We start from the raw sequence: 22,661 nt of genomic DNA, 5'->3' as shown, positions 1-22,661 counted from the left end.
CTTACAAATTTCTTTAAACATATTTATTCTTACTTAATTGATATCGAAATTTTCTTTTAGGTTTCTTCTTGGAATAGTTACCGTTTTTCTAACATCGTTAACATGATAAGATCCCTTTCGACTCCTCTCTATTGGAATGGTTTGTTCTAATAGCTCTGAGACCGAGCGCTCCCCTTCATTCCGCTGCCGCGCTGCCTTGTGGGAATATGGGGTTGGCTGAGGACCCGACTGGGAGCTGCGGTGCATTGTGGGAAGGCGAGAAAGATGGCGGCGCCCATAAGGAGGTCTCTGCTCCGGGTGGCCCGGGACTGGCGGCGGTTCGAGCGGTTCTCGGCGGCTTCCCTGGGTTCTCGCAGTCTGGCCCTCGTGGCCGCACCATCGAACAGCGGGTCCCCATGGCGTCTGTTGGGCGCGCTGTGCCTGCAGCGTCCACCGCTAGTCTCGAAGTCACTGACCCCGTTGCAGGAGAACATGGCGGCTGTACTGCAGCAGGTAGGACTGAGATGCGGGCTGGGGATTCCAGGTGACATGGGGAACAATAAAACATGTGGGCCAGGGTTCGACCTTGACTTCAGCACCGACTAGTCTGTGTGACTTCTTTGAACATCAGTGTATTTATCTGTAAAATGGGGTTACTGATACCTAACGTTCCTAATGTCTTGGTAAATGTAACTCAAGTACCTTACTGAATTGGTGTGGTACTTAATAGTCGTTCAACAAAGGTAGTTCCTCACCGGTTTTCTTTAACGTTACCTTGGGCAACTCCTCGGAAATGCTCTCCTTGTTCATTCAACACACTAAGGGTGCGGTGGTGAACAAGACTGTCCTAGTTCCTATCTTAGAGGCCTTACAATCTGGAGAGGAGAAAGTCTTTGTGATGTGGTGAGTGTTAGAACAAAGGGAGTACAGAAGGCAGTGAGCATGTCAATAAGACTTCTGTGATAAAACTTACCCTACTTTGCCTCACAGTGAGTGGGCAAGTGATGAAACACGGGAAAATACTGGCTGTGGTAAAGGGTGTTATGTTTCCCCAAAATATGAGATGGTTTTTTTCTTGGGCTACTGAGAGGCATGTCTGTACTTTTTATTGGGTTTATTCGTTCACATACTCACTCTGCAAATATTCATTGAGCACCTACCACATATAAGGCACTGTGCTAAGTGCTATGGATGCAGTGATGAATAAGACATAACTCTGGTTCTCAGGAAGCTTCAATCAGTAACCAAATAGTCACGTGACTACGTAATTGCAGACTCTGATAAGTGCTGTAAAGAAAAATACACTGGAAGAATATTTAACCTAGTATTTAACCGGGAAACCTAATTTTGATTTTGTGGGAAGTGTTAAGGAATATCTCTCCAAGAAACTGATCTAAATTGAGATCTGAAGGATGAGTAGAAATCTGGAAGAGTGTGAGAAAAGCATTCAAGGAAGAAGGAACAGCATCTCTAAAGTCCATGAGGCAGGAAGGTCCTTAGTGAATGAGATTCTGATTTAAGAGTGACATGACTGGAGTCTAGTAAAGGCAATGCCTGTCTCAGCCCTCTGTTCTTTATAGCAGACTGGATCCCCAATTGCCTTCTGACATTTTGGCAAATGTAACTCAAGACCAAACAGCAGGTGCAATTTTTTCTTTTTCTGTTTTAGCTCCGTGTGATGGTTTGATCATATGTCTGGTTATTTTGAGTGGTAAACTTCTGAGCTGTTGAGTGTGCCATAACTTTTATTATTTCTGCTTTTTTGTCTCTTTAATTTTCCCAGATCGAGGTAGAGAAAAGTCTGTATTCAGACCATGAACTTCGTGCTTTGGATGAAGCCCAGCGACTGGCAAGGAAGAAAGCCGACCTCTATGATGAAGAAGATGAACAGGATATATTAATGGTGCAGGATTTGGAAGATATGTGGGAGCAGACATTTCTACAGTTCAAACCTGGAGCTCGTGTAACAGGTTTGTGACCTTTTCAGGCCAGCAAGAGGGAAGGGAAAGAAGGGTGTTCTGGTTCCCAAAGAAAAGACTGTTACTTAGCCCCTGCTTTGTATTTTAAGTAACAAGTACTGTCAAATGACAACTTCTTTCATGTGGGAGAAAAATAATGTCTTTTTCCTGTTCTTTATGTCTATATCCTAATGTAATCTTTTGAAGGCTTGTTATTATTTATTTATTTTATTTTTTTGTTTTTTAAGAGGGTTTTATTCATCCACTGATCTAGTATTTATAGGGGCCAGAGGAGTCAGGTTGTGCTCAGCCCAGGGAGAGGCAGCTGCCACACCTGCGAGCCCTAACCCCCAAACGGTATATACAGATAAGGAGCCTGCTTGGGTCATCTTCAAAACCAGCTGGCAGAGGCCATGGGGCTGTTTGGGGCCTGAGCTCCAGAGGGGTTGCTACACCCATTACCCCTCAGCATCAGGCCTGCTGGGAACATGGGAGCTCCAACTGGTTGTCTCAGTTCTGATCTGTCCCCTATACTGGGGTCCTGCAGAGGCTCTGGAAGCTGGTGTGGGAGTGAGAACTGAGTGGTGCCAGCTTCCTACAAGCAGTCCTGTCTCTGCTATCTCTAATAAGAAGACATGATAATACTGAGGGCTGGTCAGAGGCTCTTCTGAACCCTCAGGCTCTAGGGACAAAAATCAGGAGCCTAAGGCAGTCCCATAGCCAGGCCATAACACTGAAAGCAGAGTGCCCGAAGCTCTGCTGCAGAGAGCAGTCTTCTCAACAAACCCACCTAGAAATAGCTCAAATACTTCTCTCTGTTCAGACCAGGGGACCCCAGTCATCCCACCTGGTTCTGACAACTCAACACCAGTCCAGCTCAACAGCTGGGTCCCTGAGTTTGGAGCTCTCCTAGGAGGATGAAGAGAGTAGGCTGGCTTCCTAATGACAGGAACAGGCTGGTGGCTGGGGCTAGAGCAGCAGGCCCCAGTGCCCACCCAGGCCCGCAGCTGGAAAGGCCTGTGTTATGTTTGAGCAGGAGGTGAAAGTTTGTGAATGTTCTGAGTTTAACTCCTAATTTGGGCCTAGGGAAATTAAGCCTTTTCCCATTTGTTTCCTGTGTTTTATTGAAATCTGTCCTAATGGAGGGCTTGAATTCCCTTATCCCTGTTTCACAGATGAAGACTGAAGAATAGAGAAAATGGGGGCCAGTCAAGTCAGTAATGTGTCAAAACCAATGCAGTAGTAGTTTTCTAATTCGTATGGACATTGCCTCTTTTCCAAAGGCTCAGACTACTTTATGTTTTGCTCTTATAAAGGAAAAGTTCAGCACTTGGTTTCCAAGGCTTATCTTTTAGTTTCTTTAATATTGTGAAGTGAAACCCCCAAAAAGGCCAGGATTAGAGAGATGGGCCAGGATTGTAATTTGATATAAGCTCTTTGATGTGGCTCTGCCTTAAAGGAAGAATGCAAAATGCTAAGCTCCTTGTTAATGACAGATCACAGTGTTACCCTGCTTTCTTTATAGAAGCTGATATAAAGAATGACCGAACCTCAATGCATCGGAAGCTAGATAGGAATCTTGTTCTGTTGGTCAAAGAGAAGCTTGGAGACCAGGATGTCTGGATGCTGCCCCAGGCAGAGTGGCAGCCTGGGGAGACCCTCCGAGGAACAGCTGAGCGAACCCTGGCCATACTCTCAAGTGAGTTCTCTGTCCCTCTCCACACCTTGAAAGACTCATCTCAGATCGCAGCCAGAAGAGTCACAGGCCGACTATGACAGTGGGTTTACGTTAATGGAAATTTTGATGTTTATAAAAATTTCAGCTATGAAAAGCTAGTTAAGAATTTTCCCTGGGCTGAGTGAGAGTCTATCTTTGTCACACGGAGCTTTTTGAATTTAGTACATTCAAAATCTATGTTTTTATCATTCTCTTAGGCTGCTCCACTTTTTATCTTTACAGACTTGTTTATTGGTTCCACCATTTATCTGTTCATACAGCTGGAAACAGCAGTTATCCTTGGCCTCATCCTGACATCCCCAGGTTCTTGAGACCTACCTGGTCTGTTGTAAATGCTCTCCTCTATTCCCTCAGTTTTAGTGGTAGTCCCCTTCACTTCTCAGTAAGCCAGGGTTTCTCTGTCTTGGCAATACTGACATTTGGTCAGGATAATTCTTGTCCTGAGCATACCAGCGTCCCTAGCCTCTTTCCACACTAGATGCCAGTAGCCCCCCACCCCCATCCCTACCTCCCAAATTGTGACAACCAAAAATGTGTCCAGACATTGCCAGATATCACCTGGGTGGCAAAAAGTTCTTAACCACTGCACTGGATGTTTGAAGTAGGTGCCTGATGAGTTCCCCTTGCCTTTGTCTCATACCTTTCAGTACTGCCAGAATAGCTTTTTAAAACACAAATCTTTGTCAACTCTCTGCATAAAATTCTTAAAAGGTTTCCCATAAAAACACAAACTTTCAAGCATGACCTACAAATCCTTTTTTGCTCTTGCCTGATCTCATCAGTCTTCTGTCTTGCTTCCAATGAATATATATCCTAAGTTCTGTCCTAGGAAACCTTCTTTTGCATTCCTTGAATGCAGTCTTTTATGCATCACTGCTTTAGGGCAAACTAGTTCCAGCTTGCATGTTATTCATATGTGGAACTTTCCCTGAACTCCTGGGTAGAGAGAGCTGCTCTTCCCTCTAGGCTCCCATAGCATTTGTGTGTGCTCTTATTCACTTTGTTCAACAAAGTTGACTGTATTCTGCCATTTGCTGCGAACTCTCTGGGGCATTGCAGTCACAGTGATGAATGGGACACTATCCCTGCTCTCTAGGTGCCTGTGTTCTAGTGGAGAGTGCCCCCTTTCACTTATTCCATTGCACTGTAATTGTTTACCTATACATTTCTCCAGCCAGAACTTTGGGTCCCTTCAAGGGATAAACAGTGTTTATTCATTTTTTGATCCCAGCTCCCAGCAAAGTACCTAGAACTTAAGAAGGTGCTTGCTGAGTGTTAGTTGAGTAAATGGATTGGGTGGTATAAGTGCAGATGGAGGCCGGCAGCCAGGTTTCTTGCCAGGATCATGTGTTCAGGTGCTCAGCCCCTCTCACAACAAACAGTTATGACTGATGGTTGGCTGCTCTACTGCCCTTCCTGTGTGCCACGTAGCAACCTTTCACCTTGACACTACACTTTCCCCCTTTTAAGACTCCCAATGTAATAAGTAAAGGTAAGAGGAAATATAGAAAAATATTAAAAGATGTGTTTATGTTTAATAAATGCATATGAAATACACTGATTCATTAGTTTTTCTATTAAATTGGCAAATAATATATGCTTGTTAAAAAAAAAGTTCAAGCAATATAAAAATACATGCAAAAAAGTGAGTGCACTCCTTTTCTCACCTCTGCTGCCACACTTGCCAAGTATTTCTGCAGAGTGGAACTCCTAGAAGTGGAATGAATGGGTCAAAGGTGTATACACATTAAAGTTCTTGATAGGTAGTACCCAGTTGTCCTCCAGAGTATATATAACAATTTACATTTTCAGGAGCAGTGTACAGGAATGCCTTTTTGCCCACATCTCACCTACATATGAAATGGTCTCTTTTTAATTTTTGCCTGCCCTGTCCATTAAAAATTGATCTCTTTTGGATTAGCATTTTCCTGATTGCTAGTGAGATTGGTCATCTTTTTATACGTTTATTTGCTATTTGTATTTCTTCTGTGAACTGCCTATTCAAGTCTTTTGCTTATATTTTCATGGGCTGTCTCCCCGCCCCCGAGGGAGTTCTTTGTATTTTTTAATCCATTTTTTTTTCAGATTATAGAAAAGTAATGTATATTCATTGAATTAAGCTTGGAAATTTAGAGAAGTATTAAGAAACATAGCAATATAATTCCACCACTCACAGATAATCCACTGCTAATGTTTTGTATTGTAGATGAGCCTACACCATATATAAATTCTTCTAATGCAAATAGAGGTTTTTTGTATAGAAAGAAATCCAAGTAAATATCAAAAGTGTCTAATAAATGTAGTGTGGAATAAGAAGTAATTCTCCCTCAGATGCAGTCACCATAAACAACTTTTTGCATATTCTTTCAGAGTTTTTTATTTTTTTTATTGCGTTTATAAGCATGTATATCTATATATTTTGTTTTCCTTTTTTCCACATCAGTGGAAGCATATACACACAGTTATGTACCTTACCTTTTTCTCTTATATATAGCTTTTAAACTTCTTTCCATATCAGCACATAAAGACCTATCTTACACTTTTTTTTTTTTTTTAACACCAGTATACCATTTCATAATCTATGTGTTCTGTAATTTGTTCATCCAGTCTATTGCTTTTACAAATAAAGCCTCATCTTTACTTACATGGGCACATAAGTAAATCTAGAAGTGGAATTGTGAGGGTATATACAATTAAAATTGATAGCTCTTTGCCCTCTAATAGCAGTTATGCTAATTTACACCTTTACAATGTGTGCAGGAGAACCAGTTTTTTTCCCTTAGCCCTCACAAGCAGTGTCCAGCTCAAACTTTTTGAACTTTACTAATCTGATAGAAGAAAAATGGCATGTTTTGGTTGTTTTAATTTGTATTTCTAAAATTATTAGTAAGACAGTGATTTTTAATGTGTTTATAAGTCACTGATATTTATTTTCATGTGAACTTCATTGCTTGGTTCATTTTTCTTTTGGATTTGTTAGTTTTTCCTCATGGATTTTTAAGTGCTTCTTAAACCTTAAGCTATTATTCCTTTGCTGATTGTATTGAAAATATTTTTCCTGGTTTATCATTTTGTCTTTGACTTATTTTTTGTGTTATTTTACTTTGCAGAAAGATCTAATTTTTATGTAGTCAAGTATAAGCCTTTTCTTTTTGGTTTTTTGAATATGTGTCTCAGAGAGGCCTTCCCCTTTCAAAAGTGATGTAGACTATGCCACATTTTCTTCTAGTACTCTTATATTTCTTTTTTTAAATGAAAAATTGAAAAATACTGAAAAATTCAGAAAATGTCTAATAACCATGTAACCACCATCCAGAACAAACAAGCCTTTTATGGGAATGTCAAATTTCTATTCTTAATTTTTGATCCGTGTGGTATTGTTTTTGATGGAAAGAATGGGGTGGGGAATCCAGCTTTATTTTTCCCATATAACCAGCCAGTTCTTCAAATGCCATTTATTAATTAATCCATCATTTACCCATTCTTTTTTTACAAATTACAAATATTATTTCCCAATCTTTCTTTGTGTTTTAACTGTTTATGATGTTTATACCCTTTGGAAGTTTTGTGCAGACAAATATGGGGTCTTTTTTATACTTGCCATGTGACACCCCTTTAAAAGGTTGATGGCCTTTGCTTTGTAGATGCCAGTGTCCTGGTCCTTCATCAACAGGTGGTGATAGGGCTGCGTCTAGAACATAGTTGCTTTGTTCCCAGATAGGTGTTGTTTTAACTGCATGGCAACTTCCAGTGTAAAAGCGGTGACTCTGGGCTCTGTTGCCAGGAAACATCTGAACCGAGAGGGGAGGAGGCTCTTTTCTGGAATGATTCTTGTCCTCCCTTACAGCAATTGCTTTTGCCTTAGGGAAGGAGGAGGTTGTTCTTATACAGACCTTACATGAATTTGGGCCGTGTATTAAAAAAGTGGATTGTCTTCTGTTTTTTTCTTTTCCTCAGAAAACAACATGGAAGCCAAGTTTCTAGGCAATGCACCCTGTGGCCACTACAAGTTCAAGTTCCCCCAGTCAATGCGGAAGGATAATAGCCTCGGGGCAAAAATATTCTTCTTCAAAGCACTACTTCTATCTGGGGACTTGTCCCAGTCCGGGAAGAAGGGCCATCATGTGTGGGTCAGTAAGGAGGAGCTGGGTGACTATTTGAAACCAAAATACCTGGCCCAGGTTAGGAAATTTCTCTTGGACCTCTGATGGACTGAGTTGCCTATGGACAATGAACAGAAAAGTCTAAGATTGGGGCCTCAAGGACATTTGTTTGGTTGGCCCATTTTTGTAGGGAATATCAAGCAGCAAGCTGAATTTTGAGAAATAAATGGGTTAATCATTATGTTGGCCTCAGCTGATTTGCCTTTGGAAGACTACTGGGTTGCTTCCAGTGAAGAGAGAGCCATCTCTTGGGGTGCCTTTCCACTTTTTCTCCAGCTGGTAATTGAGTATTATATTACTTAACAGTGACTCACTGACTTTCTGGACCCAGGGAAAAGAAATGATTTGAGCTTCTTAAAACCTTCAGTTCTGTGGAAGATTCTAGGCCCATGAGGAAGGAAACAGTTCTCTATAGTTTCTCAGCCATTTTTCATTTTGTTTTTCCTTTCTTTTCTACTTGATATGAAGGTGTTTTAATCTAGCCTAGGACATAATGCTTTTCTTTTTCTTTCTTCCTTTCCTCCTCCTCCTCCTCCTCCTCCTCCTCCCTCCCCTTCTTCTTTTTGAAATCATTTTGTATTTAAAATAATTTAATCACCTGCTATCTATTTTGAGACAGTCATGTGAAATAAGCAAGTCCCTGTTTTAAGAATGGAGGAATTATGGCCTGGTTGTGATTTGGCTCAGAGTAATATGGCAAGTCCCTTGTGGCACCAGAGGAGAACCCTGATCCCCTATCTCTGGGTTGGGGCATCTAGCTCTGTAATGTGTTGTCTGGGTCACCACTGGTCCCCCATGCCTGGCACAAGAAAGTTACTCAACAAACATTTGCTGAATGAATCAAAGAGAGCGCGGACCTCAGGCATACCTCTGTCTGTCCAGAATAGAGGTTCCAGTAGCAAGGCCGCAGTCCTGGATCCCATCAAACTTTTCCTGTTTTCCTCTGAGACAGCATTCTGGATTAAACAGATTGATCTGTGTGATGTGGGCTTATGAAATGGGATTTCTGTCTCTGAGTCAAATGTAACCTTGTATTCTTACCCGTAGTCAGGGAAATTGCTTCCTGCAACCAAAATTGAGGAACCTTGCCTGGCATTTCCTTTCTTGCTCTTCACCTCCTGCATGTGCTCTCTCTTTCCTCATTACTGAGGGCAGCTGTCCCCTAGCTGAGGCTCACAGATTGTCTGGGCGGTAGGAGAGAGTAAGGATATTATAGGACCAGAAATGCTCTTTCTTTTCCTGAGTTTTGGGTTGAGTTTTGTATGTGAACTGTACTGCATATTCTTAGGGCCTCAGGTACCTCTTTAACAAAGAAGGGAAGGCTCATTAGGGTGCTTTCATGATCATTCGTAAGATGGTATGTTTTGGTACATTTCATATGTAATGGGAATTATGCAATTGGTAAATGGAGAAATGGTGGCAGGATAACCCAAACTTAGGTTGATTCTTGTGAGATTTTCCCCAGCACTTTAATGTTTGAAATGATTTGGAACAAGGCTGAATATCCAAAAAAAAGAAAAAAAGAGAAAACATTTTGTAGAAATTCATTGCTTTTTGCAAGTAGTGACTGGTTTAGTAGCTTGAAAAATCAGCTTTTCTACCATGTTAGACTGTCTGGAGAAACTGTGAGTGGAAATGAAGAAGCTGTGAAGACATGCCACCTCTACCCCCACCTCCTGACTTTGTTTTAAAAAATTGGTGTAGAAGCCTCACCTTTGATCGTATTTTTAACTTTGATGGAACTGGTCTATTAGGACCTGCGTCTCAGAGGACCTGCATTCAGGAAGAAGCATGAGCCCCAGGATTTGAGGCTGCAAGAGGAGGCTCTGCTGTGCATCCCAATGGGGATTTACAGCATTAGTATCCTCATTAGGCTTGCTTCTGCTTTGTTAATGTTCTGGTTACAAAATTCTATAGGTTTTGAGTGATCTGCCCCAACTCCTTTTCCCGGAAGCCCTATTATTTTTGGAGTGTGAATTTGCAGAATGCAAGCCTGAATCTTCCAGTGGCTGCCACAGCTGACCAAAAAAAAATTGTTTCAGATTGGCAGGACATGAAATAGGAGAGGTGATTGTATCTGTATTTGTGGGGGCCTTTGAAGAAAACTGTGCAGGAGGGGGTGAGGGTAATTGGAATGGTAGGGGATGAGGAGTGGCAGTTTGAAGTGTTGGTGCACCCTAAGAAGACAAATGCCATTCTGTGTGTGTGTGCATGAGGCATGTAAAACAGATCACCCAGATTGCTGGAAGGATCCTCCAGAATCAGCCCTCCCACTTGGTCATTGCTTTCCTAAGTGATTTCCACTTTTGCTGGTGTTACAGAGAAAATACTACTGCTCATAAACTTCCTGTTTACTTCCTCATCCTCAAGAGTCACCTCCTGCTGGGCCATTTCTGCTCCTTGTACGAGCTTCTACACTTAAGAGTTTTATAGGGTAATCAGTTGTTTGTTATCTGGCTCCCATACCTAACTGAACTTCTAAATCCTAGTGCAGAGCCTGCCTCAAGGTCATACTCAAAAATTATTTAAGTTAATCAACTTTTTTCCTCATGAGCACTGAACTTGGAGTCAGAAAACCTGGGTTTGCATTTGTTTTATGATGGTAGGCAAATAATAGCTACTATCACTGATTCCTGAATGCCAGGAACTGTGGCCAGGGCCCTCCCTAACAACTTACATTTTTTACTTAAAGCAGCAGGCAAGCATTATTATTCCTGTTTTATAGATGAGAGAACAAGCTCCAAGAGATTAGTTAACTTGCATAGGGTTACCCACTAGTAAGTGGCAGGGGCAGAATTCGAACTCAGATCTGTGTGCAAAACTAATTCTTAACATTTCTTAACTTTGCCTTTCTGTAAAATGCAGATGATACTATTTCTCAGGTAATGTGATAATTTATGTGAAAGTACTTAGCACATGCATGGCTTGTTATAAACACTCAAGTAAATGTTTCCCCCCTTCCAACATATTTAGTCTTCTAAATTGTGCTGCTGAATTCATCTGGGTCATTGTTAGCTTCTACAACTCTAGTTTTCACCTTTGCCAGCTTATATACATTGTGACCACCAAGCGTTTCTGACCTTTTTGGAAAGGGATGTGGGTAATTTGGACATTAATAGATTCTATCAGCAGATCTCAAAATGGGTGGGTGGCAGGTCAGTCCCATAACCAACATCCAACTGGTTGGGTTGTGTTAGCGCCATCCCACCCAGGCCAGAAAATCCAGTGCTACTGTGAGGAGCAGATTATGGGGCACTGAAAACAGAATGGACTTCCTGACCCTTTCTATTACCTTGGCAGGGGGAAAAGGGGCACAGCTGAAAGGGCAGCAAACCAATTATTAAGAGCTCAGAGATCACTAAGCTGCGAGCACCCGCAGCAAGATAAAGCCTGTTTGCCTGAAATCTCGGGGCAGCCTTAGCCACCCTGCCCTGCTCTGCTTTATGTCCTCTAAGCCTGTTGAGTCTGCATTATAACCAGTCACTTCAGTAACAGTCACCTCTCACCTGCCTTGCAATTTCACTGCAAAACTCACAGGAAGTGAGGGAGGAAATTGCTCATCTCCCAGCTTCCAGGGAAGGTGTCCAAATAGGTGCTACTGTGAAGGCTCAGAGATAGGTCCAGATGGCCATTTCACTGCTGTAGCTGAGGTGCTGGGATAGTGAGGCCCCCTGTGGGTCGGGGTGGGTCTGGGCAGGGAGGCATCACTAGCCCAGAGCAATCAATAGGGGCATGGTGGCCCATGGCCATCCACAAATGGGCATGGGAGCCGGCAACAGGTTTTGTCCAAAGAAAATTTGGCAGTCCAGGCACACCACTGATCACTGAAATATCTGACATCCAGGCTCCAAGTAGGAGTGGTTGCTGAGCGACTGAAGACAGGGCTGAGATAGGGGACCCCCCCGAATCTCTTTGGCCCAGGAGGGGGAAAATGGTCCTAATATAATCAGATGAGGATCCCTGAGACTAGGTAGGGCCTTTTGGGGGCAAAAGACTGGTAGACAAAGTTGAGGATATCCTGGGATGGTGGAGTTTGGGAGGACACTTCCAAATCAGGGAGCTATGGAGTAGACAGGGCTGGAAGAGAAGGGGCACACTCCAGACTAAGAAGCCATATGGGGGTGGGGCTGCATGGCTGCTGGCGTGGCCTCATATGTGTGAGCGCCACAAGGTGGCAGAATTTGCCTGAAAACCACTTTGCTCTGGATGGAGGGAGAGACTGTCCCTGGCAACCTTCCCCTGTGTCTGGCCCATGGCTGCTTCCTTAGTCTTTTTTGATTCCAGCCTAGTGGAGTCCCAGTGGTAGGTCTGCTAGGGCTAAGGGGCAGCCCGAAGCTGGCTTGCAACTGGCCAGGGCATATGTGGGGCATTTGTGGTCAACTCTCCTCCTACAGGCAGCTCCAGGGAGTGCCACAGACAGTTGCTGTCTCATCAGCGAAGGGCAAAGGGGCCTTGTGCTAGGCCTGCCCATTCACATACTCGGCCTTGGTTCTTGTGTCAGCCCCATGTGGCCAGTTTTACTCTTGCTGTATTTAAGATCAGCAAACAAGCTTGGAGAAGTGGAGACCCTGTGAAGGTCTCAGCTGGTGGGTGGTGGAGTCAGATTTGAACCTGGAGCTATTTGCCTCTAAAACCATGTACTGTCCCATGCTGCCTCGAAGCTTACCTTTGTGCCCTCGAATTCCCACACCTGTCACCAAGGAGCAATCTACTGCAGGACTCCCCAAGAAGACCCACACTGGGGCAATTTGGGAGGGTGTGAAGAGGATTTGGTTTAGAGAGCAATGAGATCGCAGGGCCTGAGGTTATTGAGCTTGGAGAAGAGAATGAGGTCACAGTCTTCAAGTGTGCAGTTACTTAGATGGGAAATTTCTCAGCCCTCTTTGTCTGAATTAGAGGAAGTAAGCTTAAATTGCAGCAGGAGGAATTTGGTGACATTAAAACATAGGGAGAATTCCTTGACATTTAGGTTTATGAAACATTAAAAAGTAAATTCCTGAGACATTCCAGATCCCATTTGTGATGGTTAGGTTCATGTGTCAACTTGGCCAGGTGATAGTACCCAGCTATCTGGTCAAACACTGGCCTAACGATTGCTGTGAGGACGTTTGTGGCTGGTTAATAATCCAACAGGCTGGTTTATTAAATCATCAGTCAATTGGGTGCAGCTGTGACTGATGACTCACCAAAGGGCATGTCTTCGACAATGAGTGACTGCAATTGGCTGGATTTAATCCAGTTAATCAGTTGAAGACTTATAAGTGACACAGATAGAGGACCTTCACTTCTTCTTTGGCTGCCCAGTGAAGCGTTTCCTGAGGAGTTCATCAGACATCTTCCATGGAGTTGACAGTTTGCTAACTGCTCTACAGAATTTGGACTCATGCATACCCACAGTTGTGTGAGTCACTTTTACAAATTTTATAGCAGAGACACCTCTCATTGATTCTGTTTCTCTAGCAAACCCTAACTAATACAACTTGGTACCAGGAGTGGTTCTTGAGAAACAGAATCTTAAAATGGGCTTTTACAATTTGTTTTTACTCTGATTAGACTCAAAGGCACTAATGACTCTATTTCCAATAATCAAGAGGGCACTGACAGTCCATGGCATGAGTTGGCAAAGGAGATACACAAAATAGCACCTTTTGATTCTCCTAATCATACTCTAGTACGAAGCAAGGCTCTGGTTGACAGTGTTTTTGACACCTTCACAGAGTTTTGCAGAATTAAGAGGTATAGTGATGTTGGCTGGCTGCTCTTAGATACTTCGGATAAAGTTGTAAGAGAAAGGGATGAGCTAAAGGATTCAAATTCAAAACTTAAATGCCATATGACAGATGTAAAGGTCTCTATGTGTGCCCTGAAAGAAAATCTTATTTCCTGTGCCCGCAGACTGGAAGTTTCTGAAAACCAGACGCAGACTCTCATTGTGCGAGTAGCAGATTTACAATGTAAACTAAAATCTCAACCTCTCAGGATGTCTGCTGTTAAAGGCATTGATTGGAAAAGAATGGGATCCGGAAACTTGGGATGGGGACATATGGATTATAATAATGGCAGTGAGGACATTGGAACCCTGGATTCTGGTGAGTCACTGTTAGATTTACCTGTAGAGGGCTGTCCTGAGGAAACAGCTTCCCCACCTCCAGTCTGCCCTAAGGAGCCTGCCACCCAACCCCCACCCAAAGAAATTAACCCTTCAGTGCCTGCTAATCCTGTAATCACCTCCCCTGAGGAAGCAGCCCTCACTCCTCTGTCTGGAGAGACTAATCCTGCTTTAAGAGATGAAAATGCAACAGAATGTCCTGAGGTAAATGGCTTAAGGGATAATTCTAACTCTTTTCATGACCCATCCCCACCACCAGTCTTTGCTTCAAGACCTATAACTAGGCTAAAGTCCCAGCAGGCCCCAAAGAGTGAGATACAAAGTGTGACCCATGAAGAGGTATGCTATACTCCAAAGGAACTGTATGAGTTTTCCAACTTATACAGACAGAAACCAGGGAAATATGTGTGGGAATGGATATTAAGAGTGTGGGATAATGGAAGGAATATAAGGTTGGATCAGGCTGATTTTACTGATACCGTTCCACTAAGCAGAGATTCTGCATTCAATGTTGTAGCTCGAGGGGTTAGAAAGGGCGTTAACTATTTGTTTGGGTGGTTGGCTGAAAAATGAATCAAAAGGTGGCCAGTATTACCAGAGGTTGAAATGCCAGAACTGCGCTGGTAGAATGTGGAGGAGGGGATTCAAAGGCTTAGAGAGATTGGAATGTTAGAGTGGATTTATCATGGGAAGACCTCCTCACACACCCCTGGAATGTCCGGAGGACACACCTTTTACCAGGACTGTGAAGAATAAATTTGTGAAACTATCTCCATCATCCCTGAAGAGCTCTGTAGTTGCCCTTCTCTGTAGGCCAGATATTACTGTAGGAACTGCTGTCACTGAGCTGGAATCCTTAAACACAATGGGGATAATCGAGTCCCGAATCGGCAGAAGCCAAGTGCCTGCAGTTAATCGCCATAGACAAGGTGGGCGTGGCTACCATAATGGAAAACAGGCTCAAAGCAGCAATCAAAATAATATGACTTGCAGAGACTTATGGCATTGGCTAGTGGATCATGGAGTACCAAGTAGTAAAATAGATGGGCAATCGACTAAATTCATTTGAACTATATAGGCAGAAGAATTCTAGGTCACGTGAACAAAAGTCTCCCTTGAATTACAAAAACAGAGTGTCACGGCCCCTTAATCAATTCCTAGACTTGAGACAGTTTACAGATCCAGAGACCCTTGAATGAAGGGAAGGCCGGGTGCCCTTGGGGAAGGACCCTGTTACACTGCTAAAAATTTATACTGTTAAGCTTCCTCCCAGCTTCCCCAGGGGGACCTACGGCCTTTTACCAGTGTAACTGTGCATTGGGGAAAAGGAAATGATCAGATATTTCGTGAATTGTTAGACACTGGTTCAGAAGTGACGTTAATTCCCGGAGACCCAAAATGTCACTCTGGTCCACCAGTCAGAGTTGGGGCTTATGGAGGTCAGGTGATTGATGGAGTTTTAGCTCAGGTCCATCTCACAGTGGGTCTAGTAGGTCCCCGGACCCATTCTGTGGTTATTTCCCCAGTGCTGGAATGCATAATTGGAATAGACATACTCAGCAACTGGCAGAATCCTCACATTGGTTCCCTGACTCCTGGAGTGAGGGCTATTATGGTGGGAAAGGCCAAGTGGAAGCCACTAGAACTGCCCCTGCCTAGCAAAATAGTGAACCAGAAGCAATACCGGATTCCTGGAGGGATTGCAGAGATTAATGCCACTCTTAAGGACTTGAAGGATGCAGGGGTGGTGATTCCCACTACATCCCCATTCAACTCTCCTATTTGGCCTGTGCAGAAAACAGATGGGTCTTGGAGGATGACTCTGGATTATTGTAAGCTTAACCAGGTGGTGACTTCAATTGTAGCTGCTGTTCCAGATGTGGTATCATTGCTTGAGCAAATCAACACATCCCCTAGTACCTGGTATGCAGCTATTGATCTGGCAAATACTTTTTTCTCAATTGCTGTCAGTAAGGACCACCAGAAACAGTTTGCATTCAAGTGGCAAGGCCAGCAGTTTACATTCACTGTGCTACCTTGGGTTATATCAACTCTCCAGCCCTATGTCATAATATTGTCTGCAGGGATCTTGATCATTTCTCCTTCCCACAAGACATCACACTGATCCATTATATTGATGATATCATGTTGATTGGCCCTAGTGAGCAAGAAGTAGCAACTACTCTAGATTTGTTGGTAAGGTATTTGTGTGGCAGAGGATGGGAGATAAATCCAGCAAAAATACAGGGGCCTTCCACCTCAGTAAAATTTCTAGGTGTCCAATGGTGTGGGGCCTGTCGAGATATTCCTTCTAAGGTGAAGGACAAGCTGTTGCATCTGGCCCCTCCTACAGCCAAAAAAAAGGCACAATGCTTAGTTGGCCTCTTTGGATTTTGGAGACAACATATTCCTCATTTAGGTGTGCTACTCTGGCCCATTTACCGAGTGACCAGAAAAGCTTCTAGTTTTGAGTGGGGACCGGAACAAGATGAGGCTGCTATAGGTCCAGGCTGCTGTGCAAGCTGCTCTGCCGCTTGGACCATATGATCCAGCTGACCCAATGGTGCTGGAAGTGTCAGTGGCAAATAGAGATGCTGTTTGGAGCCTTTGGCAGGCTCCTATAGGAGAATCACAATGCAGGCCCTTAGGATTTGGGAGTAAAACTTTACCATCCTCTGCAGATAATTACTCTCCATTTGAGAAACAGCTTTTGGCCTGCTACTGGGCTTTAGTAGAGACAGAACGCTTAACCATGGGCCACCAAGTTGCCATGAGACCTGAGTTACCTATCATGAGCTGGGTATTGTCTGATCCACCAAGCCATAAAGTTGGGCGTGCACAGCAGCACTCCATCATAAAATGGAAATGGTATATACGAGATATAGCTCGAGCAGGTCCAGAAGGTACAAGTAAGTTACATGAGGAAGTGGCCCAAATGCCCATGGCCCCCACTCCTTCCACCTTACGTTTTCTTTCCCAGCCTACAGCTATGGCGTCTTGGGGAGTTCCTTACATTCAGTTGACTGAGGAAGAGAAAACTCGGGCCTGGTTTACAGATGGTCCTGCAGATATGCAGGCACCACCTGAAAGTGGACAGCTGCAGCACTGCAGCCCCTTTCTGGGATGACCCTGAAGGACAGTGATGAGAGGAAATCTTCTCAGTGGGCAGAACTTCGAGCAGTGCACCTGGTTGTTCACTTTGCTTGGAAGGAGAACTGGCCAGAGGTGCATTTGTATACTGATTCCTGGGCTGTTGCTAATGGTTTGGCTGGATGGTCAGGGACTTGGAAGGAACATGATTGGAAGATTGGTGACAAAGAAGTCTGGGAAAGGGTATGTGGATAGACCTTTCTGAGTGGGCAAACAACATGAAGATATTTGTGTACCATGTGAATGCTCACCAGAGGGTGACTTCAGCAGCAGAAGATTTTAATAACCAAGTGGATAAAATGATCCATTTGGTGGATACCAATCAGCCTCTTTCCCCAGCAAGTCCTGTCATTGCCCAATGGGCTCATGAACAAAGTGGTCATGGTGGTAGGGATGGAGGTTATGCATGGGCTCAGCAACATGGACTTCCACTCACTAAGGCTGACCTGGCCACAGCCACTGCTGAGTGTCCAATCTGCCAGCAGCAGAGACCAACACTGAGTCCCCAATATGGTGCCATTCCCCGAGGTGATCAGCCTGCTACCTGGTGGCAGAATAATTACATCGGACCACTTCCATCATGGAAGGGGCAGCAATTTGTTCTTACTGGAATAGACACATAGTCCGGATATGGGTTTGCCTTCCCTGCACGACATGTTTCTGCCAAAACTGCCATCCATGGACTTACAGAATGCCTTATTCACCGTCATGGTATTCCACATAGCATTGCTTCAGACCAAGGAACCCACTTCACAGCAAATGAAGTGAGGGAAGGGGCACATGCTCATGGAATTCTGTGGTCTTACCATGTTCCCCATCATCCAGAGGCAGCTGGGTTGATGGAACAGTGGAATGGCCTATTGAAGACTCAATTACGGTGCCAACTAGGTGGCAATACCTTGCAGGGTTGGGGCAGTGTTCTCCAGGAGGCTGTGTATGCTCTGAATCAGCATCCACTCTATGGTGCTGTTTCTCCCATAGCCAGGATTCATGGGTCCAGGAATCAAGGGGTGGAAACAGGAGTGGCACCACTCACCATCACTCCTAGTGATCCACTAGGTAAATTTTTGCTTCCTGTCCCTACAAGGTTAAGCTCTGCTGGTCTACAGGTCTTGATTCCAACAGAAGGAGTGCTTCCACCAGGAGACACAACAATAATCCCATTGAACTGGAAGTTAAGACTGCCGCCTGGCCACTTTGGTCTTACGCCTCTGAATCAACAGGTAAGGAAGGGGATTACTGTACTGGCTGCAGTGATTGATCCTGACTGTCAAGGGGAAATAGCACTGCAACTACACAATGGAAGTAAAGAAGAGTTTTCCTGGCATACAGGAGATCCCCTGGGGCATCTCTTAGTACTACCATGCCCTGTGATTCAAGTCAATGGAAAACTGCAACAACCCAATCCAGGCAGGACTACCAATGGCCAAGAAACTTCAGGAATGAAGGTTTGGGTCACCCCACCAGGCAAAGAACCACGGCCAGCTGAAGTGCTTGCTGAGGGTAAAGGGAACATGGAATGGGTAGTGGAAGAAGGTCGTGATAAATATGAACTACGGCCACGTGACCAGTTACAGAAACAAGGACCATGATGGCATGAATATTTCCTCCTTCTTTTGTTATGATTATGTCTGTATTTGTCTGTAAGGCAAATATTTTTGCTTTCTTCTCTGTCTTATCCCCTTATCATATGGCATAACCCATGCTGTTCATTTTGCTGTGTTTAAGCTAAAGGAAATCAATTTTAAGAGCTAATATCACCCAAGGACTTGCACCCTATTCTGGAGAGATTTAGTGCGTTTCCAGTTGTATGCTGCACAGCGGAGTATTGTTAGGCAAAATATATGTCTGTTATTGTTATCTACTTAGAGATAAAGTATGGTTTTAGGTGATGTGTATAACTGCCAAGTTAACAAGGGGTGGGCTGTGATGGTTAGGTTCATGTGTCAACTTGGCCAGGTTGTAGTACCCAGCTGTTTGGGCAAGGAAACACTGGCCTAACAATTGCTGGGAGGATGTTTGTGGCTGGTTAATAAACCAACAGGCTGGTTTATTAAATCATAAGTCAACTGACTGCAGCTGTGACTGATGACCCACCAAAGGGCGTGTCTTCCACAATGAGAGAATGCAATTGGCTGGATTTAATCCAGTTAATCAGTTGAAGACTTATAAGTGAGACAGGTAGAGGACCTTCACTTCTTCTCCGGCTGCCCAGGTGAAGCGTTTCCTGAGGAGTTCGTGGAGGTTGCTGGTTCATTTCCTGAGGAGTTCATCTAACACGTTCATCGAAGATCCCAGTTCATTTCTGGAGGAGTTCGTCGAAGTTGCCAGTTTGTTTCCTGAGGAGTTCATCGGACATCTTCTCTGGAGTTGACAGTTTGCTGACTGCTCTACAGAATTTGGACTCGTGCATACCCACAGTTGCCTGAGTCACTTTTACAAATTTTATAGTCAGAGACACCTCTCATTGATTCTGTTTCCCTAGAGAACCCTAACTAATACACCATTCAACAAATGTTTTAGGAGAGGTTGTTCTGCTGCCAGGCACTGGGGCTTAAATGGTGATCAAAACTCTCCTGGCCAATGTCCTCGGGAAAGTTCGGATAGGGCATGAAGGTGGGAAACATTCATCATCAAGCAAAAGGAGCCCGTGCTATGGGAGCATACATTCTGGGCCCCCAACTGGGGCTGGAGCTCAGGGAGATCCTCCCAGACAGTCATGGAGAAGCTGAGACCTGAAGAATAAGGAGCATGAGCCAGGGCAAGGGTAGAAAGCATGTGTGTGAAGCCTGTGGAGGCCTGACAAGTTCTGTGGCACTGGAGGGTAGCACACAGGGCAATTATTTTATAGTGATGTAGGTTCTTGACTGTCCAGGACAATATAAGAGCAGTTTCGTCTGAAAAGAAGAACATGAGTTCCATAATCTCTTGTTATAGTGGAGTCACATCTTACCTGGGGGCTGGATGCTAAAAAGTCGGTGTGTAAGTCACAAATCCTGAATAATCATTGTTACCACTGATATATCCTATAGGAAGGTGTCACATTGGTGACCGGCATGAGTCTTTCCAGGAATCCAACATGGCCAGTGTTTTCTCCACTGTCGGACCAATCACGTTTTATTTGCTTGGACACCAGATTTACTGGTTGGCTGGCTTATGTTTTGGGATCATGTTCAAAACCCAAGGATTTGTATACCTGTCACTGAGGGGCAATTGACTGCAAGTCCAGGATCCCTGGAAGGGTCAGAACTGGGGCACTTTGGAAGATCATGAAGAGGACTCAGAATCACATGCAGCATCATGAGATGCTCACAGAAGGACAGGTCCTCGGAGCCCAAGATCTCACCCATCTCGGGCTCACCCCAGGGCCGGAGCCCAGGGAAGGGAACAGTGGATGGAAACACCTGCACTGTTTTTGCTTTCTTCATCTCTCCTTTAAAAATCCAAGTATATGTTGTTGGAATTTGTGAAAACCAGACATGCCTGCAATGTAATTCTACTGTATTCATTTGGTTCCAAGTTGTTTCTGTAGCTCATTCTACACTCCCATCTACAACAGCTAAACATCAAGCAATGAAGCCTGTGTTTTTACTCATATATCCCAAAGAGACTCAGCCTCAAAGGTGACAAATTAGCTTTTTTAAGGAGAGAGATTTGCCTTTTGGAAAAGTTCTTAAGTCAAGCCAGGCAAAAGGAGTGATTTCGTTTTGAAATCGGGTAATTCTAGCCTCAGTCCAGAAGAACAGGTGATTTTAAGTAAAGATTGTGGATTTTTGGTTTGTACATAAACAGACTTTGAAAGCAGGTATGAAAAATTCACTGGACCATAGCACATGAGTAAAATGAGAATTTAACTTTTGAAGGTGACTGCCTTGAAGCAGATGACACTTATTTGAATGAAAAAAGTATGTGTGTGTATACACATGCACAAACTTGTTTCTAGTGGTCCCACCTTTTCTGAACACCATCTGTCTCCTCTTAGGCATTTTGTGTGCAGATGGAAGAAGGAAATTTTGCATATATTTATCTGTCTTCAAGGAAGACACGTGCCCCCATTTCTCACCATGTACACAGAGATCATTTTTGTATACTTCTTTTCTTCTCTTCCTGCCTCTCTTCACCAGTCTCTCACAACAGCCACACACACACACACACACACACACGCACACAGAGAGACACACATTCCTGAACATCACGTCACACAGCTTTGAGCTTTCACATCACACATCCACCAGCTTGAACATTCACAGCACACACACACCAAAAGCTTTAAATATTCCCACCACACATACACATCTCAGCACATGCAAACCTTTGGATGTTTGTTCATATCACACATACAGACCCTTGAAATCCATCCCGTACCCATATGTCTTTGAACAGTCACACCAAAGTACACAGATGCACACTCACACACACCCCTTTGAAACTGATCTTATCAAAGACATACATTTTTGAGCATTCACATCACATGTAGACTCTTGAATATTCAACACACATCCTGGTTGGGCCATTTACCTGTTGCTTTTAGATCCATTCCCACCCTCTCTCTGCCCTGTAGTGTTTGTGTGTGTGTGTGTGTGTGTGTGTGTGTTGGGAGTGGTGGTGCTCACACCTGCAAATTACATTTCCCAGGCCTTCTTGCCTACTGGATTCCAGCTGGGTTCGTCTGATAATAGGCACTGGTGAGAGATTGGAGGGCAAAGGGAGAGGCCAGGCATTCCCACTTCCCCGGCACCTCCTCTGTGTCTCCCTTCAGCATGGTTGTTCCAACTGCTGAGGGATCGCCAGGCTTCTGGTAACACCACCCCCTTCCTCTGTCTCTCACCTTAGGGGTGCGGGTGGTTTCTACTCTTATTAATCTCTGGGTTGCCTCACTACCACCCATTTTTCACTTTTCAGCCTTTCTAACACTTTTGTAACTAGTTCCAAGTATTAAATTCCTTCTGTGCCGCCTGCCATGGCTCCTTTTTTTCTGACTTGACCCTGATTGATGGATGCTCAGCCAACACCCACACCTTAGAATATTCTCCTCCCTTACCTGCAGCCTTTCCTAATGACTGTGGTCTGATCTCTGTTGGATCAAATCCTGGTACAGAATAAGTGTTAAGTATTTGTTGAGTGAATGAGACAGTAATCCCTTCCCCCACATCCTGTTTCAGGATTTTTCTGGGATAGAGCTTCTTGCACCCCTGAACTAGTTGACTTGGGGACATCTTCACCCCTTTCCAGATGGATTACAAATGATGGCAGTGACTGCCCCCAGCCATCTCAGCCAGAACCTATGTGGACAGTGGAGGGGGAAGGGCCCTCAGGTGAGCCATGTCCTCAGGGGAACTTTCCAGGGGCCTCCTGCATAACCTGATTTTGCACCAGTAGGTCAGATACGATTTCCAAAGCAAAAGGACCATCACTGCCTGGGATAAACAGGAAAGAATGAAGGTGGGGTGGGGTAGTGGTGTATCTTTCTCTAAAGGTTTGAGTGCACTTGTCTGAGTGCCTGCCCCCAAATCTGAATTCTTAGCTCCTGAAATTGACTTGGGCAAGTTATTTTTTACCTCCAT

General features: G+C 44.1%; 1 protein-coding gene across 1 annotated transcript; it reads left to right on the top strand.

Moving 5' to 3' along the window:
• The first annotated feature begins 243 nt into the window (after positions 1-243).
• MRPL46 (mitochondrial ribosomal protein L46) lies at positions 244-10,806 on the top strand. Its single transcript, XM_037835338.1, has 4 exons — positions 244-492; positions 1,763-1,949; positions 3,463-3,636; positions 7,633-10,806. The coding sequence occupies exons 1-4, from the start codon at positions 265-267 to the stop codon at positions 7,881-7,883; spliced, it is 840 nt and encodes a 279-aa protein (XP_037691266.1). The 5' UTR covers positions 244-264; the 3' UTR covers positions 7,884-10,806.
• The last annotated feature ends 11,855 nt before the right edge of the window (positions 10,807-22,661 follow it).

The sequence above is a fragment of the Choloepus didactylus genome, chromosome 4 (assembly GCF_015220235.1).
Source record: "Choloepus didactylus isolate mChoDid1 chromosome 4, mChoDid1.pri, whole genome shotgun sequence".
Lineage (NCBI taxonomy): Eukaryota > Metazoa > Chordata > Mammalia > Pilosa > Megalonychidae > Choloepus > Choloepus didactylus.
Note: the sequence above shows the minus strand (reverse complement) of the source record. Positions and strands in the feature narration are given on the sequence as shown.